This window comes from Telmatherina bonti (genome assembly GCF_933228915.1).
Source record: "Telmatherina bonti genome assembly, chromosome: 10".
NCBI classification, from domain to species: domain Eukaryota; kingdom Metazoa; phylum Chordata; class Actinopteri; order Atheriniformes; family Telmatherinidae; genus Telmatherina; species Telmatherina bonti.
In genome coordinates, this window is record NC_136628.1 from 35,404,760 (window position 1) to 35,431,486 (window position 26,727).

A 26,727-nucleotide genomic window follows, 5' to 3' on the forward strand; every position below is an offset into this window, starting at 1 on the left:
AGGTGGAGAAAGGTTGGCCAGTCTGAGGCAAGATCCTCAAACTGTGTTTTTCAACCTTTTTTGAGCCAAGGCACTTTTTTTTATTTTCACTGAATAATCAAAGCACACCACAAACCAAAATGTTTTTTTTTTTTGTTTTTTGTTTTTTTTTAAAGTCTATATTATTAATATAAAGTCCATCTAGTCAAAGCCTCTTGGATAGAAATCAGATAAACACAAGAAGAAGGAGTATTATTATCCTTCACTGGGGGCCTGTTTGGATGAACACAGAGCTGCTTTTTAGAACAATGAGGTGAAATTGGATTATTTCTCACGACACACCTGATGATCTCACGGCACAGTGGTTGAAAAACACTGCTCTCAAAGATTTAGAGAATCTGGAGGAATCTCTGTGTGTAGGGGAAATGGCTGAAGGTCTACAATGGATGCAGGTCCTGAAGCAGCACTGCATTACAAGCAGACATGATTCTCTACTGGAAACCAGTGCATAGACCCAGAAAGACTTCCAGAAAACATCCAGTTCATCCTGACATCCACACATGCAGGTTAAAGCTCCATCATATGTGAAGAGGATCCAGAAACACGCCGTCTTCTCTGGACCAAAGCTCATTTAAAATGTTCTGAGTGGAAACCTGGATGAAGATGTGGAATAGTTTGTGGACAGCATGGACGGCGTGTCCTGCAGACTAAAGAGGAGAGGGAGCATCCAGCTTGTTATCAGCCTGCATCTCTGATGGGATGGGGTTGCATTAGTGCCGATGGCGTGGGCAGCTTCCACATCTGGGAAGCTCCATCAATGCTGAAACATCTGCTCCCATCCAGACCACGTCTCTTTCAGGGAAGACCTTCCACCATGCTGGACCACATCCTGATGGTGGAACAGGAGAACTGGTCCGGTAGGACCACGCTGGACCACATCCTGATGGTGGAACAGGAGAACTGGTCCGGTAGGACCACGCTGGACCACATCCTGATGGTGGAACAGGAGAACTGGTCCGGTAGGACCACGCTGGACCACATCCTGATGGTAGAACAGGAGAACTGGTCTGCTGCTCACCAGTACAAACCATCATCCTGCATCAGACCAGAACGGGACGACATTCTTCTGCGACTCCGGCAGCTGCTCTCGCTTCCTAAATCAGTTAGATAAAGATGTTTTTCTGGTAGGTTCAATAGCAGGACGTTTCCAGCTTCAGGGATCCTGAACGTAGAATCACATCGACTCAGTTTATTAAAGCTTTTATTCATCAAACTGTCCAGACGAAGCCTTACTGAATCATAGAAAAGAAAAGTCACGTGAGGAATCGGCGCGAGGCTTTGAGCACCGACGGTCCCGTTCCGTACCGACGGAGAAGACTTTTGGCCTCTTGCTGGAGAGAATCGGAAACGGGTGAAGAGCTGGCGAGATGCAGGAGGACGAGGCAACACTCCACCACGTCTGGATGAGGAAACATCTGAAAGACGGAGAGCTGGTCAGATCGATCTGATGACTGCTTCTCTGATGGAGGAACATTTAGCTGCAAAGCTTCAGACCTTCATGTGATCAGTGCAGCTTTAAACACATTACAGAACCGGTTCCCACTGAAGAACCTGCATCGACGACGAGTCCTGCATCCATCTTCCATCCTACCTGACCAGTCAGATCGTCTGTTGCTCTCTCATGCTTGTTAAAACACCTGCTGTGCAGAGGTGGTGATTCCTGGTCCAGAAAGTAAAAGTCCAGTCCGGCAGCGTCACCAAACCAGCTGAATTTACTGAGCAGAGTTTATTTACCAGGTAAATAAACTGTTCTAGATGTACAGGTAGATCCAGAAACACGGCAGGACTTTTACTTTCTGCACCAGGAGGAGCCTCCTCGGCTGCTGTGTTCATATTTGTTCGCTTGGATTGGATGAAAACTCGGCTGCAACTTTACGCAGCAACGCAGAGGAAAAACTAACATTAGAGACTCCTCCAGGAACGGATGGATGTCCTGAATGCAGAGTTTTAAGGTGGAAAGTTTCATATTACAGCAGTAAACTGCTAGTAGAAGGTGGATACGTGACTGAGGTCGGTGTTTTCCAACTTTTTTTGAGCCAAGATCCACTTTTTCCACAGAAAAAGTCACATATTAATCATTTAAAATCCATCTTATCAAGTTTTACCGCCTTTCCATCAGATAAACACAAGAAAAGGGAATTTTGTGATTTTTCCCTTTACTTTTTAGACCAATTAGGTGTGATTGGATGATTTCTCACGGCACAGTGGTTGAAAAAAACACCGACTTAGGTCATGAAATGTGACCAGTTTCCACCTCCTGTCAACAAGATGAGTGGTGTGATTCCTGGTGGTGGGAGGCATACCTTCAGCGTGGCGGGCATGTTGGCCAGCTCCTCCTGGTATTTAGACATCTTACTGGACAACGACAGCAGAGTTTCTTGGTCCTCAGAACTTAAAAAAAAAAACCAGAGTGAGTTTCAACAACTTTGGAGATTTCCACGTAAAGAAACAGCAGCATCAACATCTTCATCCATTAGCAGACTATGCTAACAGTTTAGCTCCACCTGTGATCAGCTGATGTTCAACTGAAGGGAAGAAATTTAAGGGTTAAAACTTATAATTGATGCATAAAAGATGAAATTCTGTGATTTGAAGCAGCTGGAGACGGCAAGCTCTCTTGTCTGAGACCCCTCCAGTCGGTAAAAGTCAGTCTGATGTCGACTCGTTGCGTTAAACTCTGGAAAAGTCGTCGTGTTTCTTTGCTTTCAGTCAGTTTCTTTATCTCCAGTTGTGTGACGGCGTGCCGTAAAGCGATGCACCAGCACGAGTCACGCAGCTCGTTCAGTCTAAACCCGACGTGCTGCAGGTTTTCCAGGTCTTCCTGCTGCACATGTCTGCTAAACACACTGATTTGAATCAGGTGTGTTGCAGCAGGGAAACCTTGTTCCATCCTCCACCAAAAGCCAGAACTTTTTTTCTTCTTCTCGAGGCTCCGAGAAGAAAATGACGTCATTTTGTTCTCGCGGACGTGTTTGAAGACAGTTCTCGACACATCGAGCTGACAGAACTTTTTTCTTGCGGGGCTCCCGAGAAGTATCGTGTGATTGGTCGGAGATGTGAGGTGGGCGTGGTTAACACGGAGAAAGCAGGAAGCAGAGTTGCTGCTTCGTGTTTTTGCTGTTGCAGGTAAAACTGATTGTTTTGATAAAACAGCTGATGGAGGTGGTGAGAAAGTACCAACAGTGGCATGAAAACACTCGGACCCTGCCGCGTGCACGACCCGCCCTGCCGCGTGCACGACCCGCCCTGCCGTGGACGAAGTTGCTCATCAAATATGAAACTAGAAAAGCACTCTGAGGTGTTTTCTTTCTCTTTCCCTTTGTCTTCCTGTTGCTCCTATCCTCTCCAAACAGTAGAAAAAGAAAAGTAGAAAAAGTAGAGTAGGTCCAGCAGTAGAAACTCTGTATTAAAATCATACAAAATAAATAAAAAAATTAAATAAAAATCCAGAAAATCAAGAGGATCATCATACCAGTAATGCTCCCCTTGGCAAAGTAAATTTGCTCAGCAGAACACAACATCCAGACCATCATTCTGCTGCTTAAATGCTGGACAAGACACAAAAAACCCCCAAAGCAGTCGGAGAACAGAAACCTCCGCCAAGCACAATGTTAAAGAATCCTTTTAACATTCCTGGATCCAAACGGTGATCCGGATCACCTCCAGAATTTAATCACTTCTTCATTTTCACATTTCCAACAACTTTATAAAAATCCTTTTGAGTTATCTTGAGCACAAAGACGGCGGGAAAAACAACCTCCTTGGTGGAGGTAACAACCGGGTTCATGGCACATAAAGCAGACATCGCCCCCTGCAGTGACCCCTCCCCGCTGCGGACCTGCTTCTCCTGGAGGACGGAACAAGCTTAAAACCACCTGACTGGAACTCCTTCCCCCGACGAGTCAAATTAAAATCCATCTCAAACCGTTTCTCCTCGATGCCGCGGATATTCTGTCTGGAAGAAGAAACGCCAAACAGCCGCGCTGCTGAAGGATCTGGATGAACATCAGGTCTCACCGCTGATCGGGGCTTTCAGAGCTGTTCCCGTCTGAAGAGGGACTTCGTGAGGGACCGTCGTCCTCCTGGTCCCCAGGCTGGAGCTGCACCCCCTGGGCTCGGCTGTGCTGCAGCACCATGGTGCCCAGCCGCTCCTGAATCTCCCGCACGGCTCTCTGAGCGGCCTGGCAGGCAGCGTGGCGCTCCGACAGGAGGACCCACGCATCAAAGTCCGGTTCCTCCATCCCGCCGGTCTGGTCTGACGCTGGGAGGGGACGCTCGTTCCGGACCTCCTGGCCGCCTCTCCACCAGCGCTCATACAGACGATGGTAACAGAGAAAAGCCTGCAGGCTGCCAGCTGCGGCTGCAGCGTCGTCTTCGGCGTGACGGAGCTTTACGGGATGTTTCCTGGAGCAGACGCCGGCGTCGCCTTGGAGACGGAGAGAACAACGGATGTTAAACGCGTCCGAACCAAGCGGAATCTGACGTCCTGACGGTTTCTTACCGTCGCAGAACAGCAGCCTGAGGAGCTCCGCAGAGACACGGAAGTGTCCCGAATCTCTCGTCCACGCCACCGCCCGCCACAGCTCCTTCACCAGTTCGCCATCGTCGCCTAGCAACCAGCTCAGCACGGCTCGGGTCAGATGGACGGAGGAATACAGCAGCACCTGAGGACAAACAGGTTCAGCCCAGTGGAATAAGACTCGGCCACTTCTCACGCCTGGTTTGTGGACTCGACCTGCCGGAGCGGCACGCTGGAAGATGGCGCCGGACTCTCCACGGACTTCAGCTCCTGCAGAAGCGCCGCCATGACGCCGGGTCCTCCGGAGTTCTGGGAAACGGCAAACTCCTCCTCCCAGATGTCTCCGACTCGGTCCAGGATGGATGGGAAGCTCGGCGACGCCCACCGGTTAGCGGAGACGGCGGACGGCGGCGGGACGACCTCGGAGGCCTCCAGCATGGCGCCCAGCAGCTCGGCCACGCAGAGGTGGAGCCTGTGGACCTGGAGGACGGTAACAAATGAGGAGCGATGTTTAACTGAAAGGAGAGTTCAGGTCTGGACCCGGGTACCGACCAGTAAGCCGTCCTGGGAGCGCAGGACGTCCTGCGCTGGGACCCAGTCCTGAGCAGCTGCCAGGTCTTTGGCGCATCGCAGCGCCAGCGCCTGAGCCAGAGCGTCCTCTCCGCAGATCCTCGCCAGCCCAGCCGCCGTCCTCAGAGACGACACGTCGTTCTTCCTGGAGATCACTTTGGCTGCATCGAAACTGGAACCAGCAGCGAGGTAACTGGGAGGAATGGCGCAACAGGAGGACCAGTTCAGGTGATGTTTGTGGATAAAACTGAATAAATGACGTTAAACCGGATCGTTCCGGTTCTGACCATTTAGCAGCTCCAGATAAATGTCCATCTTTCTCCAGAACGGCGGCCCAGCTGGTGTAGAGCTCCTTCAGGACCAGTTCATCTGCTGGCAGCCGGGCTTTCACCAGAGCGATGGCTTCCCTGAGAGACGGAGACACACCTGCTGGTCAGGTAAACACCTCACCAACCAATCACACGGCAGCAAATCAACACGATGACTTTATAATGTTCAGACTGAGCATCGGGATGAGGAAGATGCTGGTCTGAGTGTTTTACTGGGATTTTCACACACAACCATCTCCAGTGTTAACAAAGAGGAGAAAACATGATGATGGCAGAGGAGACTGGTCAGACTGGTGGGAGATGATGGGAAGACAACAGGAAGTCCAATCAGCGCTGGTTCCAACCAAGAGTTCTCCTTGGCTCCTCAGCACCAAAATGAGATGGTTTGAAAGTTCCCGTCCTGGAGGGCCGCTATCTGGCAGGTTTTTGTTGTTTCCCTCTTCCAACACGCCTGTTTCCATTTAAATGGATCCAGCAGCTTCTTGTCAACCTATTTATTCATTACGGTCAGGTGTGTTGGAGCATGGAGACAACAAAAACCTGCAGGATAGCGACCCGTCAGGACTGGTGTTTGATCTTAAACACCAGAAGTTTCACAAACTACTTCAAGAAAATGTCCCGAGTTCTTCTTGTTGAGAGTGAAACATCCTCAGGAGACTAAATTTAGTTCGGATTATCAAGGGCAGCTATATACATGAGATGTCTCCCTTGACAGAGCAAATCTGTCTGGCAAAAATATGGCGCGCAGATTGCTGTTCTGTATGCTGAGATGCTGGACAAGACAGGTTAAAAAAGAAGAAAAAAAAAAAAAAGTTTGGTTCATCTCACTACGTTGGAAAACTGAGCCTGGTTTAACCGGCGCACCTGAGTCCTGCTGCTGACCATGTCCATCCCTTTCTGATCACAGTGTAGCATCTTCTGATGGAAACTTCCAGCAGGATGATGCACCATGTCACAAAGCTCACATCATCTCCACCATGACGATGAGTTCACTGTCCTCCAACGGCTCCACAGTCACCAGATCTACATCCAGCAGAGCAGCTTTGGGACGTGGTGGAACGGGAGATTCTCATGGTGATGAGGTGGAACGGGAGATTCTCATCATGATGAGGTGGAACGGGAGATTCTCATGGTGATGAGGTGGAACGGGAGATTCTCATGGCGATGAGGTGGAACGGGAGATTCTCATGGCGATGAGGTGGGACGGGAGATTCTCATGGCGATGAGGTGGGACGGGAGATTCTCATGGCGATGAGGTGGGACGGGAGATTCTCATGGCGATGAGGTGGGACGGGAGATTCTCATGGCGATGAGGTGGAACGGGAGATTCTCATGGCGATGAGGTGGAACGGGAGATTCTCATGGCGATGAGGTGGGACGGGAGATTCTCATGGCGATGAGGTGGAACGGGAGATTCTCATGGCGATGAGGTGGAACGGGAGATTCTCATGGCGATGAGGTGGAACGGGAGATTCTCATGGCGATGAGGTGGGACGGGAGATTCTCGTGGCGATGAGGTGGGACGGGAGATTCTCATGGCGATGAGGTGGAACGGGAGATTCTCATGGCGATGAGGTGGAACGGGAGATTCTCATGGCGATGAGGTGGAACGGGAGATTCTCATGGCGATGAGGTGGGACGGGAGATTCTCATGGCGATGAGGTGGGACGGGAGATTCTCATGGCGATGAGGTGGGACGGGAGATTCTCATGGCGATGAGGTGGGACGGGAGATTCTCATGGCGATGAGGTGGAACGGGAGATTCTCATGGCGATGAGGTGGGACGGGAGATTCTCATGGCGATGAGGTGGGACGGGAGATTCTCATGGCGATGAGGTGGGACGGGAGATTCTCATGGCGATGAGGTGGAACGGGAGATTCTCATGGCGATGAGGTGGAACGGGAGATTCTCATGGCGATGAGGTGGAACGGGAGATTCTCATGGCGATGAGGTGGAACGGGAGATTCTCATGGCGATGAGGTGGGACGGGAGATTCTCGTGGCGATGAGGTGGGACGGGAGATTCTCATGGCGATGAGGTGGGACGGGAGATTCTCATGGCGATGAGGTGGGACGGGAGATTCTCATGGTGATGAGGTGGGACGGGAGATTCTCACGGCGATGAGGTGGAACGGGAGATTCTCATGGTGATGAGGTGGAATGGAAGATTCTCCTGAAACCTTCTGGTTTCAGCAGAGAAGAAGAGAAAAGAAGCAGCCAACCTGTAGAGTCTGTGAGATCTCAGCAGGTCGACGGCCTCGTACAGTTTGTTGAGCGACAGCAGGTGCGACGCCGCCTTCAGGTACTGCTCCTGCAGACACAGCTGCTTGACGAAGGCCTCCACTGCTAGCGTCCACACACTGAAGCCGGCTGTAGAAGCAAACACGGTGAAATGAATGGGTTTTTTTCATGTAAAAGGGTAAATAAGAGATAAATTCAGTCTTCACCCATTGGAGCGATGGACAGCAGATGGTCGTTCAGCTCTCCTCTCTCCGTGGCGAGCTGCAGTGCCCCCTCCAGGTCCCCGCTCCACAGCCGCAGGTACACCACGGAGTCGTAGTGACCTGCCTCCACGTGAGCCTCCTCTGAGGAAACGACTCCAGTCAGACAACAAGAGGAAAACTCATCTTGACCAGAACACGACTCCACCAACAAACCTTCTGCCTCCAACATGCGGTGCAGAGCCTGCCGGTCGGCAAACAGACCCAGATGGATGTGGTCTCCCCGACCCGGTACGCAGCCTGCATGCGGCGCTGGATGACACAGATACAGTAGATTTTATCAATAACTTCAGCTTTTTAATGTCCAGTCAGGATAAAAAAAAAACCTCTGATTGGTTGTATTTATTCAGATTGGATCAATCAAATTAAGAGACTCTTTCATTGGCCGCTGCTGGGGACTCCCTCAGCTCTGACTGGCCGACGGGACGTCCTGCTGGTCTCTATCCCCGCCTGAACCACTGCAGCTTCATTTGGGTTTTATTTTGGTTGGTTTGGCGGAGCAGCTCAGACCCTTCAGCCGACTGCTCGGCTCTTTTATTTTGTTTGTTTTGCTGATCTGAAACTTGAGTTTAAAACGTTGCTGCTTCGAGGATTCTCTTTATGTTGTTTCTTCTGATAGGCATGGAAATATAAATACACATACTGTTCATTTGACTGGTATAAATGTTTGCTTTGATATTTAAAACGATGTTTGAAGCCCGTGGAGGTCAGGAGATGAGTTTAAGGGACTTTAACAGGGTGGGAAAACTCAAAACTGGTTTGTTTTTTCCATCCGTTTCTTATTGGCTTTGAATATTTTATTATGACTACAGTTAATAAATCAGATTTATCAGAATAATAATCAGATTATGTTTATTCTAATGGACTTATTAGTGTTGTTTTTATTCTTTTTCTTTCTCTGGCACTTTAAACTACCATGTTGTCGCCTTCCCACTCTAAAAGCTTTTTACTTGTCTGCATCTGCGCTTTTCTGCAGCAAAACTGCAGCAGATATTATCAGTACCATTATTTGTAACCATCATCATCGTCACTATTATTTCATTTTCATTGTTTTTTTTATAATTAAACTCACCTCAGATCGTTTTTAAGGTGGAAAATCTGTCGGGCTAAACCATCAAACTAATCTCCCTCTAACTTTTTTAAACACATATTTTGGGACACTGATGCACTTTAGCATATATCTGCATGTGTAACCATGGCAACCTTTGACCGAAACGTGCCTCACCGCTGCCGTGTGTGACGGTGGCCAGGGTGATGCAGTCCTGCAGCAGCTCGTCTTTGGGCCGGTGGTCCATGGAGGTGCTGAGGGGCAGCATGGAGCGAGGCTTCTTCTTCTTCTGCAAGTGTAAATCTGCATAATCACGAAGATAAACATCAGCTGGTTTTATGACTTATTGTGTTCATTATATTCAGCTTATATCCACAACATAAAAACAACATGAGCTCAGTCAGATGTTTAAATAAAAATAAATGAACAAAAACAGGCAGAAACACATTCTGGATGTTTTACATGTTAAAAAAAAACAAGAATAAATTTATATTAAAGTGACATTAAAGTAGGATTTCATTTAAATATTCCTCCTTTTTACAGCTTAGTTACAATCTAATCATAGTTACACGTGTAAACAACGATTTAAATAAAAATGACAAATATGATCATGATTACTGTATTGATTGATCAGTAAGGGATTTGTATGCGTGTAGATAACTACAACTATCATCATCATCATCAGGTCAGGTTCTTCAGTATGTGTAAACATCAGTGGGTTAGTTTTTAGTTTAAACTGGGTATTTTTCCTTTTTTAAAAAAAGATTGTTGTGTGTATTATAAAATAAAATAACTAAATAGACAAATAAATAAACAGGATTTAAAGTATTTTATTTTTTCAGAGGTTTGCGTAACAAAAGCAGAATAAAAGCTGCTTTTAGCTTCGCTTAAACGACGACTTTTTGTTTGTTTTTTTGGTTTTTTTTTCAGCAGATCAGACACAAAGAACGTTTACTGCCTGAGAATATGAAAGTGGGAACAGCTGCCATTTCTTTCCATATTTTCAGAATTTTTCAGGGATATTTGTTGTAATTCTGTCATGAAACATGAAGAATAAAATACTGAACTCAGGTGATCGTGCTTATTAAAGGAATTATTAAAAGAAAGACTGCAAGGAAATATAGAAATAAAAACAAACATTCAAATTGAAGTTTCTTCATAGAAAAAAGTTGAATCTGTTGTTGCTTTAAATGAAAATATTTTCTGTCTTTTTAGGTGTAATGTTCTGATGTGCGAATAAAGTTGCTAAAAGGAGCGACCCAGTGAGAAACACCGAAGCTGTCGTGGACGTCCAAGGAAAGACTGCGTTGTTTCTAAACAAAAGGCGTTGCTTAGCAACTGGCAGAAGCTAGTTAGCATTAGCAGCTCGACTTGTACACGGATCACAATAAATTACCACATCATGAATCACGCAGAATGCATTTTTCTTCACAAGAGTTTTAGATAATATTTAGTCAGTTTTATTTTAAAAAAACAACATAAACCAAACGTTAACGGGAAACATGCATAAAAAGGAAATGTGCAGAAACTTGGGAGGTTTTTGTGTAAATTTGTGTGTTTACCTGGTTTTTCTTTTGGTTTTGCAGCAGAGAAGGATTTTCTTTGTGTCTCAGTCCCTAAAACACAAAGAAAAACTGAATCAAACTAATCTGATTCAGATTCAGTCTGACGGGTTTGTCTTCTGCTACCTGCTGGAGACTCCAGACTGACTGATGACCTGACTTCATCTCCATCCTCCTCTTCCTCCGACAGCTCCGCCTCCATTAGCAGCTTGTCTCCTGTCGCCGCCTCTCTGTTCATCTTCGGCCCTGCGGCTCCTCCGGACCCCGACGCAGGTCTGTTCTTGGTCTTCTGCTTGGATCCGGTCTTCTTCTTCTCCTGCAGCATGGTCATCTTTTTGCCTGCAGACACGCGTCAACGTCACGGCATTTAACACCCAGAGAAGAAAAGCCGGAGGAGGAGCTCCTCGCTTACCCTTCGGAGGCTTGCTGAACTCCTGCTGGGAGACTTTCCACTCCTGCACGGTGAAGTCTCTCCCTCCGGTCCAGACCACGTCTGGATCCACAGGCGACCAGTCCACACACAGCAGGTAACCAGCATGGCCTCGGTAGTTGGACAGAGCCGTCTCCTCCAGGACGTCCCACACCTGAGACAATAAAAAACGTTACAACACGTCTGAACGACCGCGGCGTGTCCCGGTTCCCGTCCAGACTGACCTGCGCTGTGCCGTCATACGACGCCGTGACCAGCCGGCCGCCGTGGTGCGGACTCCACGCCATGCTGGTGATCTTTCCCGTGTGTCCACACAACCTGCGGAACGGCTCCGTCACAAGCAGCGGGCTGTCTGGAGGGTGCTCTGCGCACACACACACACACGCGCGCACGCGCACACACACACGCACACACACACACACAAACACTTGTGATCCTAAACATGTGAAACTAACAAAACGTCACAGCGCTGAGTCAGGATGAGTCGGCATCTTTTTATCCAACAGCTCATCAGCATTATTGATCAAAATTCAAAACTTGTCAGACTTCAGTGAATTATTAGAAATTTAAACCAATTATTTAGAAAAATGTTATTTTGTGATTCACGAAGCCTTGAAGGCAAAATAAGAAGCTTATTTATCCAAAATTTCACACAGAAATGTCTGTATTTTAATGTTCTATTATTATTAAATTATTATTATTATTAATTATTATTATTATTATTATTACTATTATTATTAACAATAATAATAATAATAATAATATTATAAACCACTTTCCTAATCAGATAAAAGATGCAGATAAAATAAAAAAATAAAGTAAAACCTGAAAAGAAACAAATAAATGACTGAATAAAAATGCCTTAAAATTACTAAAAAATGCAAATGAAATTAAACTTAATAGAAAAATGGTTCTCACTCGGGATGTGATGAAATGCTTTTGTCCCAATTCCATTCGATTCTGATTTATTGGGTGTCGATTCGATTTAAATTGCAATTCTCAAAATTCTTCGATATTGCTGATTTTTGTTGATTTAAAAAAAAAAAAAAAAAAAAAAAAAGCATTAAACTTTTTTTTTGGTCTTTTTTTTTTTTTTTTTTTAAATTTCAATTAGGAAAAAAACAACACAACAGCCAGACCATCATTCTGCTGCTATAATGCCCAAGATGACAAGCAAAAAGACCAATAAAACTATAAAAAAAGACTAATTTTATAATGGATTCTTTTTATTTATATGAAAAACAAAAAAGATTTTTTAACCAAAAAAAAAAAAATCGATTTTAAAAATGTGAAGCAAAAAATCTCGATTTTGGATTTTTCGATTAGATTTTCCCACCCCTAGTCTCACACAGCAGATGGGAACATGAAAGTTAAAAAATCATAACAGCTAGAATTAGATAAAAATAATAAATGAAATCTTGAAAAGTCCAGTAAAACTGGGGAATCATGTAAAACAAGACAAAGTCTGAGACTAAAGTTCAGCGGTGAAACGTGGAGCTAACGGCCATCAGGAGTTCATATCTTACCTACGACGGCGCGGAGGTTGTGCACAAAGACGACGGCGTTGCTGGACCCGGAGGCCAGGAGCCCGTGCAGCTCGGGCGAAGCGTCGTGCTGGTGGTGCCACCGCAGGGTGTTGATGATCTTGTGGTGCTGCTGGACGCTGCACAGCAGCTTCAGACTGGGAGCCTGATACACATCCACGCACCTGCAGCACACATTCGTACGTATCAAACCAAACGGGGGAAAATTCTGACAACATCCGACCGGAACGACGTGCCGCTTGTCCCGCTCCCGGCTCTGCCACTCACCCGTCCTCGTTGCCGATGGCAACAACTTTCCCATCCGGCTTCCAGCTGAGGTCTGTGTGTGGAGACAGCTTGTGCTGTTAGGAAGCAGAGCTCACATCAGCAGGCGGGACATTGCACCGAAATCTGAGCTTCCACATCGGTACAGGTGATATGTGCAAGCTGACATCATCATCATCATCATCCTCACCTTGATGCTGTTGGTGTCTCTGATGAGCTTGTCGATGTCCGAAGCCTCCGCACTCAGTCTGGAGGGATCGTGCTGCAAGATGACGCCTTCTCCTGCGCAGCTGTACAGGCTGAAGCTCTGCTTTCCTGCTGCACCTGAACGTCACACATAAACACAACTGTTTGTTTCCCAGTTTACCTGCGATACGTCATATCAGCGCTCTTCCTCTTTGTGTCGTTTCCTGCTGTGTCGCCCCCCCCCCCCACCCCCTCCAGAGGACAGCATCAGCTGTTTCTAATGATGAACTCATGTTTAAGCCTGACACGTGGTGGTCAACAAACACGCAAGACGTTGAGCGATTTCATAGTTTAGATGTAAATTCACGCAAAAGAGCCGAGCTACACCACCAATAAAAGTTTTATTTCACACTCGTTTTATTTTAAAAAACATCCTGAGTTGTTAGAAAAGGTGGGCGATGAAGTCAGGTTTCCCCAAACTGAACATCTTTCTGAACTATAAAAACAGCTTTAAAGGTGGAGTATGTAAGATTTTCAATATTTAAAAAAAAAAAAATTAACTAATAAAATGACTACAATCATAATTAGAAAGTTTTTGAACACGTAGGTTCCAGTCTGTCCATATTTGATGCGTTATTAAATTACAAGTTTAATTAATGACAAATGACAAAAGGCACTTTTTTTTTACTGGTAGGCAAACATTTAAGAAGGGTCTTTGTCAATAATTAAACTTGTAATTTAATAACACATCAAATATGGACAGACTGGAACCTAAATGTTTAAAAAAAAACTATAATTATGATTGTAGTTATTTTTTTAGTTAATTTATTTTGAAAATATTGAAAATCTTACATACTCCACCTTTAACCAACCAGAAACGGATTAAGAACTAAAATCTGTTTCGCAGATGTGGACTGAATCCTGGAAGTTGACGTTAACATCTGTCCCTGCTTTTCCAGGTGACCTCCAGACCTTCTGTCTGCGCAGCAGCAGCGCTGGACACGCTGCGCTACCAGGGCCTTCAGAGAATCGTTGCGATGCCATAAAAAGGAAATTAATGGTGGAACAGAGACAGAAATCAGAACACGTCAGAGTGGAGGTCTCTCCGATGAAGAAAACCAGAAGAAAGTCAAACTGTCAGCCTCCATCATCCTGCGAAGGGGCACTGAAGCAGGTGGAAGCTGGCAGACTGAGGTCTGGTAGAGTCTATGAGGTCTGGTTGAACCAGTAAGGTTACTGGTTCTGCCAGAGAAATCAGAAACTGGTGGTTTTTAGGTTATTTTCCATCATTAAATTGATGCGCTGACACGTATCATGTGTCCTTCTCGTCTACTTCCATCAACTCCTTTTCTTCGTTTAGGAGACCTCAGTGGATTGTCGGCACGGCAACGACGACATGAACAGGTTTGAAGCAGGGTGAGCGACACCCTGATCCCTGAGTGGATCAGAAAAGTCAACGTTGGGACTTTTCTGCTGACGTGCTGCTTTCTGACTGCGGCAGGTTGAGTCGGGTCGGAGTGTGAGCTGCTGCTAAGAGTTCAGCAGGAACTTACCAGACGACAGCGGGGGGACTGGGGGTCCCCAGGCCAGCGTGTACACCGTTTTCCTGTGATAGGAGCTCGATATCTGAGGCGGCCTGGGAGGACGGAGCAGAATAAACAGCCGGTCAGTGATTCATTAGAAGAGCGCTAGAAACATCAGGAGATGATGGGCAGATGCAAGTTACCATGGTAACTTCCACAGACGTTTCCAGAGTCAGCCGTTCACAGCAGCTTTGCTGCATAAAAAAAACCCAATGCAGAGAAAAATTATGCCCCCTTCCTGTGAATCCTAACAAGTCCTGGACATTCTCACCCTGAACGATGTTTCTAGAAGAGTTCAGCTCTTCAGTGAGACCAAACTTCAATCCTCAACATATTTTATTTTTAATTGGGAACAAATTGTTTCCGTGGTGATGCTTAGACACATTTTATAAAATAAATTTGGCAGGAAAAACCTTCGGTTGTGTTGCACATCTGTAAATTTACTGATGCTACTGTTAGCATTCGTGTGGCGTTAGCACGTGAAACTAAAGAGAGCTCCCAGTTAACTCCTACCAGCGAGCGACCCCCCCCCCCCCCACCCCAGTAACAACAGTTGTTTTCAGGCCTTTAAACTAGAACTGTGTCCAGAGCAGGTGGTTACCTTGTAGCATCTGCACATACTTTTAGGTAACTGGTTATTTTAGAAGAGCCAACATATGCATCCATTTGGAACATTTTACTCATTGTACTGGTGCAGTGATGTACACAGAAATGTTTTATGGTTGAGCATCGAGTTAATTGTAAGTTAATGTTAATTAATGATGGTTTGTCCTGTAGAGTAAAGCTAGAGTGGAAGTAGTTGAGCCTAAAACAGTCCTCTTGCAGGTTTAGGATGCTTCCTACTGCAGCACCTGAGTCAGGATGATGGTTCAACAAGCTGCTGAGGAGCCATTTAGTTAGAATCAGGTGTGTTGGAGCAGGGAAACATCTAAAACCCTAGAGGACCAGAGCTAGGCGCACCTGGCTTACTGTTTAACATGACACCGCTTCTGCTCCTAAAGACACTTTTCTTACTTTATTCTGGTTTTTAACCATTTTTTTGCATTTTAACAACTGAAGACAAGCAGCAGCAGCAGCAGAAGAAGAAGAAGAGACGACTTTCCGCCTTTCCCTCCCCCAACCGAGCCAAAGCTTACAAACAGGTCTTACTTGCTGGAAAAGACGTCGTAGACGCCGACTTTCCCATCATCAGTCCCAAAAGACAAGGAGCCTTCTTTCACCGGGTGCCACGCCAGCTACAGAAACATGAAAACCTGATTAAATATTCCATCTGAAAGGAATCTTCTGTCTTATCTTCAGCCTTTTTCTCAACATGTTCACATTATTTCTGGAATATGTGCTGCAAACATTAATGTTCTGCAGTGTGAACGCTCTTAAAGGATTCATTTTCAGATGTGTGATAACAGGTGATGAAAAATCCCATAAACTCTGGGTCAGTGAACGTCTCACCGCTGTGACTTTGGACTTGATGCCCTGCCAGAAGGACCGGACGTCGTACTGGTTCTGAGTGCTCAGCGTGTTCCACACACGGATCGTATTGTCACCGACGCCCAGCGCCAGGCACCCCAAACCCACGGGGGAGAAGGTGAGGGCTTGGATGACACCCCCCAGGGTGGGCAGAGTCCAGCAGCAGCTCAGAGAGTTCAGGTCCCAACATTTAATCTGAGGAAAATCAGGCGAAAATAAACAATCTTAGTTTGAGGTCCTGAGCTGGTTTTAAGTTTTCTCCAGCTTCAAACTGGTTTGGTTTTCCTCAGGCGGAGAACCACCACAGAACCACACCACTGGGTCACTTTAAACATCTGGAACAGTGTGCTCTGGATGCAACAGGACAAGCATCTGTCCTGTTTTCTCTGCAACTAGTGTCTTAGTATCACCAGTCTGCTTTTATTCTTCACGGCATCTACTGGTTTCCACAAAAGCCAACCAGCATCATGCACACCGACACAAACAAGAACTTCTGCAGGTCATTTTGAGAGTAAACACCAGCTGACTATTATTTTCTGACAATGCTAGAAAAATAAACTAGAGGCGCAAAAAACTGGGAAATGAGCCTGAATATCCAGTCCAACCAGTCTTACGTTTAGGACCTTTCTGTTGGGTTCACAGTCCTGCTGATCTGACCCGAAAAGGCGGGAGCTTGACACACTGTGATCCATCTACTGGTCGAAAATGTCATCACTTCCTGTGCACCACAAGCAAAGCAGGAATTTCATGAATTTATGCTGGATTTTTTCTTGTTTAAAGCCTGAAGAAAGAATGTCCACCATTCTTCTCCTTTCTGTGATGCGTTCTTCTGTCATGATGAAAGGAAAGCATCACGCCGCTATGATGAACGCCCCGCCGACCAGGTTAAGGTACGGTGGGATGTAGAGATGCAACTAAAATCCTGGTTAACAGACTTAACTAACCCATATGGACCCAGAAATGAATTATGTTATTGGAAAGGGAGTGAATTTAGAATCTGGCTCTGAACCGGTTTAGTGAAACAGCCAACATGGCTAACATGGCTAACCCCTTCCCTCTGACCATCCATCCATTATCTGAACCGCTTCATCCGATCAAGGGTGGCGGGGAAGCTGAAGCCAATCCCAGGAGTCTTCAGGTGAGAGGCGCGGTACGCCCTGGACAGGTTGCCACTCCATCGCAGGACCCGTTCCATAATCCCACCATGGCTAACGTCTTTCCTGTTAGCATACTTCATGCTAAGCTCAGCCGTCTGACCTTCAATCAATCAAACTTTATTTGTAGAGCACTTTCCCATACCTCAAAGTCACCAAAGTGCTGTCCAGCTAAAATAAAATAAATCAACATTAAAAGCACTAAAATAAAGACAACACAATAGTTAAAAGACAGAAAAGACCAAGTGCTCCTGCTCTGCAGAGTTAAAAGCCAACATAAAAAAAATGAGTTTTAAAAAGAGATTTAAGACCACTTAAAGTCCCAGAAGACCTTCATATCTTCCACATAAACATCATAATATAACTCCAATCTAAGCCTGACAATGTGCTCGCTTACATTGTTAACTTATTAAAAAAAAGTGTTTGAAAAGCAGGTAAATTATTTCAAACTGTTTTTGACACATAATCCATAACGAAACATTGATCAACCTGCTTATGAAACCAGACCCTTCCTGAGATAAAAACACAACAAGTAAACACAGAACCAGATCTGCAACCACTTCATGGAAAACATGCTGCTGTCCATGTGGAATATTATGCTTTTGTCTCGATATTAGACTTTGTTTATATATGATGTCATTTTATTGAACAGTTTTAAGTCCAACGACCTTATATAACCATGTAAAAGTTTACATGACCTGTTTCCTACGGAAGAATATTAGGGCCACTGAATAAAAAAAATAAATAAATAAATAATTCTGTGAAATCTGACTTTAATCTCAGAATTCTGACTTTTTTCTTTAAAGTCAGTTTACATCAGTATTTGCACTTTGTCAAGAAAAAGATTCATGTTATTTCTTTGTCTTCTAAAATATGTGGAAACCTCAAAGCATTTTTTTAAAAGTCATTGTTTAATGTAAAAAAAAAAAAAAAAATCATGTTGTTAAAGATAAAAGGATAATTGTGTTAAATAATCGAGATCTCAATTTCAGTCAAAATAATCGTGATTATAATTTTTGGCCTAATCGAGCAGCAATTCTGACAATTCAGAACTGAGGCTTCCACACTATCCAATGGAAACACCTGCAAATATAAATTGTTTTTTGTCAAAACTGACAAATGTTGCTTTCATTTTGCGACAGAATGAAATGGGAACACAGCTACTGAAAACCCCGGCGTTAAACTTAGTTAAACTTCTGAGATTAAAGTCAGAATTCTGACTTTTTTTTAACAGAATCATTTTTTTTTTTTTATTCAGTGGCCCTAATACTCTTCCGTAGTTTCCTATAAATAAATAAAACATTAGACAAAGCATGAAACAACGTGAAATACACCCCCTTCCCCCTCCACCTCTCTGTCCATGGACGTGCTGATGAGCAGCTCCTTGCCGTCCTGCAGCGCGACTGAACTCATGTTGAAGACGATTCGGTTGTGGTTCTGGCCCTCCGAGGACGTCCCAAACAGACTCCATCTCTGCTTCCCCGCCTTGGTCAAATCCCACATCACCAACTCACCGCTGGAGACAAAAACCAAGTAGATCAGGTCCATGTTGAGCTTTAAAAGGACCGCCTGAGAGGAGGAAACGCACCCGAAGCAGGTCGACACGAGCTGCGTGGGTCGTCCCTTCGGCCAGTGGACATTGAGCCAGATTCTCTCTTTGACCCCGGGATCGACCGCTGAGCCTCGCCTCTTCAGGTACGGCAGCTTCAGAGTCATCACACCTGGAAGGAGAGGAGAGACGAAGCCTGAGACGCTTTCAAAGACGTCCTTCTTTCCAGATAATCAGACATTTACAAAGAGAATGAACATCTTCTTTAAGAAGTAATTTGTTCTGCCTGGTCTGAGTCTCTTCAGACATGAGATGATTCAAGACCTGCATCACTGTGTCAGAATTCACCTGGAACACAGGAGAAAATGTCCATGTTTGCTCTTCCTAACAGAAACTGCATCATTTTCAGCTGAAAACAGCAGAGTAAAGTCACATCTGATGAGGAGCTGTTCTACAGTAGAAGGTAAGAAGTGAAGCTGAGCAGGTTTCCAGGTGTTCAATCGAGGTGTTTCCAGGTAAACATCTCAGGATGATTGATGATTAGTAGTAGTAGTGGTGGTGGTGGACACCTCTACCGATGTCAGAGTCTGGAGAATCCAGGGATCGACCTGCATTTACCTGGGAGACATGTGCGTTCTGCTGAGGAGGTGATGGGCTGCAGCCTCCCATCGCTCCAGGACCTGCACGGCTCCAGGACTCTTCTCACCGCCGCATGAGGGGGCCGGCAGGGTCTCTGGTTGGCTGCATGAGTGTGTGTGTGTGTGTGTGTGTGAATGTGGAGAGTTCAGGTCTGGGGCCTGCAGTCCTCCGGCTCCGGCTGTCGCTGGGGGAGGGGTTGTTGGGGGGGATGGTCTACGGACGTGTCCTTGTCCTTGGGGATCCCGCCCCTGGTATCGTGGTGGCACCAGCCCGCAATGGTTTTGCTCTGGGTGGGCGGGGCCCGCTGGGTCTCTGCCGGCTCTCTGTGCGGCCCGTGCTTCAGCACCCGGCGCCCGCCGGGCCGGCGTGCCGTCGCCCTGTGCTACCCGGTGCCCCTGCCTCGTGGCACCGGGTGGCGCCTGCCTGGGGGCTTCCACTGCTCTGGGCTCGGGGGACGGAGGCTCTCTCTGCTTTGCCTGCCCGGGCTCTGTGCGGCCCGTGCTTCAGCACCCGCCGGGCCGGCGTGCCGTCGCCCTGTGCTACCCGGTGCCCCTGCCTCGTGGCACCGGGTGGCGCCTGCCTGGAGGCTTCCACTGCTCTGGGCTCGGGGGACGGAGGCTCTCTCTGCTTTGCCTGCCCGGGCTCTGTGCGCGGTGGGCTTGCCGGGCCCTGGGGGCCTTGGCTTCCTCCCCTACACCTCGGGTCGTGGTCGTGCTCCCCTACAAGCACTCAGCTGATCTTTGATTGCATGATCACAGGTTGAACAGTCACACGTGCACGCCCACAAAGCGCTCATCTTCCCATCTGCTTCCTACTAAATGTTGCTGATGACTCTCTGTAGGTATGTTTAATAACGGTTACTATTGTAATTATTTTATTAATTCATTTACTTTTTTTATTTATTTATTTTTTTTTGTCTGTTTTTGAATATTGTCACTATCCTACTTATGTCTTGTTGTATTTTTTCAGTACTTTATATTGTTTTGCAAATACTGTAACTTGAGCAGCTTAGACACGCCTTTCTTTTCTCTCTCTCTTTCTCCTCCTTTCATTTCCTCTTTTTTCCTCTTTCCCTGCCCGGTCCAGCTCGGCCATATCAAGACTGACAATGATTGCAAAATGATAAAAGGAAAATAAATAAATAAATAAAATAAAATAATTATCATAATAATAAAAATATTCAGATTATCAAGGGCAGCTATATACATGAGATGTCTCCCTTGACAGAGCAAATCTGTCTGGCAAAAATATGGCACGCAGATTGTTGTTCTGTATGCTGAGATGCTGGACAGGACAACAAAAAAACAAAAAAACAGTTTTTTCCCCTCTGCCGTCAGACCCATAAACACTGATAATACCTGAGCTGGACCCTCGATAACTCCAGTCACCTAAATAATTCATGTCACATCACTTCATCTGCGGCACTGCTAATATGCACGGTTCATACTCTACATATCTGCACGTCTACAGAAGAAATTACTTTTACTTTAATTATATATTTTTAACACAAAAAAACCCCAAAACATTTGTATATTTGTTCCTTTCTCTGCATGCCCTTACCTTATTTGTAAAATAGTTGTAAAATACTTCTAATTTCATATTATTATTATTCAGTGTTTTTATTATTATCTTTATTAATCAGCACCGAAACGAGTTCCTAGTCTGTGAATTGTTCAAAGACAAAGGCAGTAAAAGTCTTTCTGATTCTGAGACACCACAAGGATCCAGAAAGACCAAAAGAGTTCATGACTGGAGGAGAGAACACTTGACTTTAAACCTCCTTCATCTCCATGGAAACCAGCAGGACCTTCATTCAAAGTTTTTCAGCGCTGGAATAAAACGTTTCACTACGGGACAGCAAAAGCAGGAGATGGTGTGTGGTTTCTGTCCCACAGAGACGAGACGGACGTCTCTGGGATCAGCAGAGCCTCTGCTTTCATTCCACACCTTGTTTGAGTCGCTTTGCTCGACGTGGAGAAGTTAGCAGAAGCTGTTCGGTGGAATAAATGCTGTGTTTGGTTTAAATAACAAGCCTGGTAGAGTCTTTTATCAGCGTTTCTCCCACCATGGCTGCTTCCTGGCATGTGGAAACCTTCTGCACTGCCAGCTCGCATCAAGAGGAGGTTAGGAAACATTGTTAAAACTAAACCTAAGCAGAGTTGAATGTTTGTTTAGAAGCGGCAGGAACTGAACCAGCAACTCCTCACCTTTTGCCTTCGCTGTGCTCCAGATCTTCACAGTCTGGTCTTTGCTCCCCGACGCCAGGTAGCAGCCGTTTTCTTCTCCTGTAGACTCTCCGTTTGTTGCTGCAACACATCAAAAACAAGTCCAGTTGTTACTAAAGCTTATTATGTTTTTATTTATTTATCCGTTTATTTATTTAAAGATGACGTCACACCTTTACTGTCCTCAGATCTGCTGCAGAGAGCGTCTTCCCCGCTCAGCGGCGACCACGCCAGCGAGTGGATCTCATTGTCGTGTCCGCGGAGACGGTGCATCACTTCGCCTTTCTTACTCACATCAATCAGCACAATCATCCCGTCTTTGTACCTGCCACAGTGTTGCCATGGTTACTGATGCAACTTCCGCAAGGCGGCTAAATAATTAGTTGAAACGAAGCTCAGATTTTAGGCACAAAAAACTTCTCAAAGCGACTTTTACAGATAAATAAAACATGTTTGATCCGGAAACATCCTGACAAAGCATCATAAACCAGTAGAGTGCTGGTTTCCAGTAGACCCGAAGCTTTTCCCACAGCAAGAAGCTGAAACAGACGTCAGAATTTCCAACAGACTGAACTTTGACCTTTTAAGGCTTCAAATGTACTAAAAATAAAAACTTTCCATCACAGCTGCCTCAACAGAAGAAACTCAGAAAATAATAATATAAGGAAAAATACTCAAAAACTAATTTTCAATGAGAAACAGAATATATTCTGTATATTTTACATATATTCAGCACCTTTCATTACAACCCCACTGTTTGTTAATGTCTATTATTTCATAAAATATGTCATTTTTTATCTATTACATGAGTTAATTTACAGAATATTGTTGATGTTAATTCATGTTGTGTCATTTTTTTTTTATCCGTTATTTTATTTTCTTGGTAAAGACCAGAGTTACAGGTTCCTGGTTTCTGAGCTGGGTTCAGATGTGCATCCTGAACTGTCTCTCACCCCACGGCCACGGAGCTCCAGGCGTGAGGAGAGCAGGACAGGCAGAAGATGCTTCTGGGTTCGGGGAAGAAGCTGCTCGTGTCTCCTGTGTGGAACCAGTAAAGCAGCACCACTCCCTTCTCATCCCCCGACACCACCAGGTTCTTCTCCACGGGGGACCAGTGCACCGCCGAGACGGGGGTCTGTGAGGACGAAACAACTCAAGTGACTTTGTGTCGATGCCGACTGGAAACATCTGACATTAACGTCTCATTCTGAGATCTGTCTTTTATGTGTTGGCAGAACATTCCTGAAAAATGAGAAAGATTAAACATGTTTTAGAGTTTTTTATTCATGTTGGGATTTACTATAAACAGAAACCGACTTCTTCCTGCCGCCCCGACTTTTACAGGCCTCCGTTTCATTTAATACCATTCAGGACAAAAATGTCCACATCCAACAACTCTGTAGTTTATCATCATTAGGGGCGGGAAAATTGAATCGAAAAATCGAAAATCTGGAATTTTTTGCTTCACAATTTTAAAATTGATTTTTTTTTTTTTTATAAATAACAATAATCCATGATGAAATTTTTGTAATTTTTATTGTTTTTACTTTACTTTTTTACTTGTCTTCTTGGGCATAAAAGCAGCAGAATGATGGTCTGGCTGCTGCGTTGTTTTTTCCTAATTGAAATTAAGAAAAATGATGTGAAAAAAAAAACGTTTTCTTCAATTATTTTGTCTTTTAATGTACAAAAATGAGCATTATCAAAAAATTGCGAGAATCGCAATTTAAATTGAATTGGCACCTAAAAATCTGGAATTGAATCGGGACAAAAGCACATCATCACAGACGTAATCATTATTGTCGTTAACATGAGTATTATTATTTTAAGAAATATCTGAAACAACTCCAGTCCTGATCATTCGGAGGATTTTAACCCTTTAGATCCCAACTTTATACTCAACGTCCCTCGTTTTTAGGTGGAAAAAGAAATTATCTTAAAAAGTCCCATAAAACATGTTTGTTTTGGTGTCTGGGGAAATTGAAAAGAAATTTATTTTATAAAGGTCATGATGAAAGATTCGTCTTTGACCGATCCAAGACCGTTTTTAAACGATTTCCATTGCCATCCAAAATGTGTTTAATGGAAAATATCTCATTTCTTGTCACGTTTTCCGTAAAAAAATATTACCGTCAAGTCATTAAACTGGCATTTAAAGAGTTAAAATCCTGATCATCATGCAATATTTTGATCAGTTTTATCTGAAGTGAATTTAATTAAAGATTTAACCCAAAAACCTAAGAGAAAAATTAATGCACACTATTTATATTGCCGTTTTTATAAACAGACATTTACGTCTCTGTTGTAATAAACTTTAAAATTAAAACTAAGTAATGCATTTAAGCAAATATTTTTGCTAATCTCTGACATATTACGAAAAAAAAGGAAGAAAAAAAAAAAGAAAAAAATCTTGCCACCAAAATTTATATGAAGGAAAATAACTCAAATTTTGGAGTAAAATCCCTCACTTAAACAACAGTTGTTCCAAGTAATCAAGCTGGCATTTATAGGGTTAAAATCCTCAGTTTTGATCAAGTTGTTTCAGAAATGTTATTCTGTGAAGCTTTTATAGCCGTTTTGACCTTAATGACTCCAGAAGGCAGGAAAATAGTTCAGTTTTCCTGTTAGAAAAAAGGCGGACGTCAACGTTTGGAAACAGACTTTTGTCACAAAAACCCTTTAACCATGTCTGTGTGCCATAAACACAAAAACAGCTTAAAAACTGGCCATAAGAAAGAAAAGAGGAAGAAGGGATAAGGTGTTATCCGGATCGGGAATCATCCAAATGACCTGGGTGACCCCTAATCCTTCCTCAAATCCAAGTTGGGGGAACGGGATTAGGCTTTCAAACTGATGCAGAGTGGTATATCTCTGCGTTTTTCCCCCTGCAGAGTAAAAACCATCTATGCATCCTGTCAGGCTGGAATCCCACAGCTTCATCTCTCAGGACCGGCGCAACAAAGCCCAGAAGTGAGGAAGCAGAATGCATCTGCCTGTAGGGGGCGCTATAACGAGACACAAATGCACCACTGAGTGGAATCCGGACAACGCTGACTCCCACCTGATGAGCTGCATGCTCCCTGATCAGAGTCTTTTTCTCCGAGTCCCAGAAGCGAATGCTGCCATCAGTGGAGGCGCTGACACAGATGTGGTTCTGACCGGCATGCTGACAGAAGGAGAAGCCCGAGACCAGGTCTCTGTGGCCCACAAGCTCGCCTGCAAAGCACAGGAAGAGGAAACTTTCCATCAGACTCGGATTTCAGGGAAAAAAAATTAAATATATTTTATCTGAACAGAATCAGGGTTCAGTTTGTGCTTTGAAACAAGAAGACTCTTATTGAGAGGTGGAAAAATTTACCTGAATTATGGGTGTGTGCTGTGAAAATTTGGACTAGATAAGCGCCCAACTTCTTCCAAAACCCTCATTCAAACTTAAGAAGCTTATTTTATTTGTTGTTTGTTGTAACCAATATTTGTTCTTTTAAAAGTCCTATTTTTCAGTTTGAAATCAGAAATAAAATTTAAAAAAAAAAAGAAAAAAAATGAACAGAGATGCAGACATTAGTCGACCAAAAGAGATGTAAAAAAGAATACACCAAACAACCTCACACAGGCTCATTTCATTTGTCCAATCTGTCTCCCCGCCATCCTCCTTTCCCCCCAATCCTCTCTCGGACCAACAAGTCTTTCCCAACCAGATATCTGGAAGAAGTTTCCTTCCTGTTAAAAGGAGATTTTTCCTTCCCACTGTCGCCAGTGTGCTTGCTCAGGATGGGAGATTGAGTTGGAGCCTCCAACTCAATCTGTTGGTTTCCTTATGAATTGGCTTTCATTATGTTTTCTTTTTCCTGTCTGTAAAGCGTCTTGAGATGGCATTGCTGTGATTTGACGCTATATAAATAAAGTTGAATTGAATTGAAAGTTGAATTGAAGAATCTCAAAATTCCTGAAGCACATACGTGCAAGAGAGGAGGATGCACAAAGTAAAAAAAGGTGTAAATCCACCCCTGATGGAAGTCTTTTCAGCATCTGGGACATGTCAGAAGACTTAAACCACCAGACTGCTCTTGCTACATGGGTTTAATAGCAACTGTAATCCCAGTTTCTCTGCTTTGAATGTGGATTTGAGATGAAACTGGCTTTTCTGACTGGACCACCTGGTTCAGCGGTGTCCAGCTCCGGTCCAACATCCTGCAGGTTTTTTCCATGTAACCCTGCTCAAACCGTGAGTCGTCGTGGCTGCCGGTCCTTGAGCCGGGTTCTGCCAGAGGTTTCCTTCCTGTTAAAAGGGAGTTTTTTCCTTCCCACTGTCGCCCGTGTGCTTGCTCAGGATGGGAGATCTGTTGGTTTCCTTATAAAGGCTATTATGAATTGGCTTTCATTATGTTTCTTTTTTTCCTATCTGAAAAGCATCTTGAGATGGCATTACCGTGATTTGACGTTATATAAATAAAGGTTTTCCATGTATCCCTGCTATAACAATGAGTCTTGTACTGAGGTTTACAGGGTGTTTTATCCATTTAATTTCAGTCAGGTGTGTTGAAGCAGGAATGCATGGAAAATCAGCAGGAAAGTAGCTGTCAGGGACACCTTTGGAAAATCCTGATCTGTTTAATAACTGAGCTCCAATCAGAGGAAGCCGCTTCTTTCAGCATCTACTATAATCCCCCCCCCCACCTGAGGTCATTTGTTCCACCTGAACTGGTGCCACTTTGACTGGTGTAACTGGTTTGTAGCTGTAAACACCAAAGCCGGTGATCCGTGATGTTCTGCAGGACGACAGACTCACCTGAAACCCTGCACGAGGATGCAGACACGTCAATCAAACAGACAACATTTTTGGCTCCGACTCCCAGCAAACCGTTGCTGTTGACGTCACTGCAGCGCGAGCTGTACCAGTTGGGAGAGGCGGGAAGCGACCTTTCCCGCATGGCGTCTGGGACACTTTTACTAACTTTATCTTTTCCTTTTATAAGTTTAAAAAAAAAACAAAAAAAAAACTCCAGCTTCTCACATGTTACCTGTGTTCTCCATAGCTACCAGACTAATTGTCGTATGGCCGGCGTGGTGTCGTAAATCGTGTCATTATTATCTACGGAATCCTATATGTGTCAAACC

General features: G+C 44.7%; 1 protein-coding gene across 1 annotated transcript; it reads right to left on the reverse strand.

Annotated features, from left to right (window-relative positions):
* Positions 1–1,117: 1,117 nt before the first annotated feature.
* Positions 1,118–26,635, reverse strand: gemin5 (gem (nuclear organelle) associated protein 5). Its single transcript, XM_079248135.1, has 28 exons — positions 26,399–26,635; positions 24,671–24,825; positions 22,563–22,744; positions 21,783–21,934; positions 21,592–21,690; positions 18,785–18,917; positions 18,547–18,712; positions 16,025–16,237; positions 15,725–15,810; positions 14,546–14,628; positions 12,997–13,130; positions 12,810–12,883; positions 12,525–12,706; positions 11,223–11,362; positions 10,981–11,152; positions 10,695–10,907; positions 10,569–10,622; positions 9,184–9,309; positions 8,115–8,210; positions 7,905–8,042; positions 7,680–7,827; positions 5,416–5,535; positions 5,111–5,321; positions 4,775–5,038; positions 4,541–4,703; positions 4,057–4,465; positions 2,343–2,430; positions 1,118–1,454 (listed from the first exon to the last, which is right to left on the reverse strand). Exons 1-28 carry the CDS (start codon positions 26,538–26,540, stop codon positions 1,293–1,295), a joined length of 4,305 nt encoding a protein of 1,434 aa, XP_079104261.1. The 5' UTR covers positions 26,541–26,635; the 3' UTR covers positions 1,118–1,292.
* Between the last annotated feature and the right edge of the window lie 92 nt (positions 26,636–26,727).

What these genes read in the sequence shown, in the direction of transcription:
- gemin5 (XM_079248135.1), bottom strand. Translation starts at nt 26,540, where the DNA reads ATGCGGGAAAGGTCGCTTCCCGCCTCTCCCAACTGGTACAGCTCGCGC. An exon ending in GGGAGCATGCAGCTCATCAG is followed by an intron (nt 22,745 to 24,670) that starts GTGGGAGTCAGC and finishes TCGTCCTCACAG; the next exon opens with ACCCCCGTCTCGGCGGTGCA. An exon ending in AGTCCCCCCGCTGTCGTCTG is followed by an intron (nt 13,131 to 14,545) that starts GTAAGTTCCTGC and finishes TGTGACGTTCAG; the next exon opens with GTGCAGCAGGAAAGCAGAGC.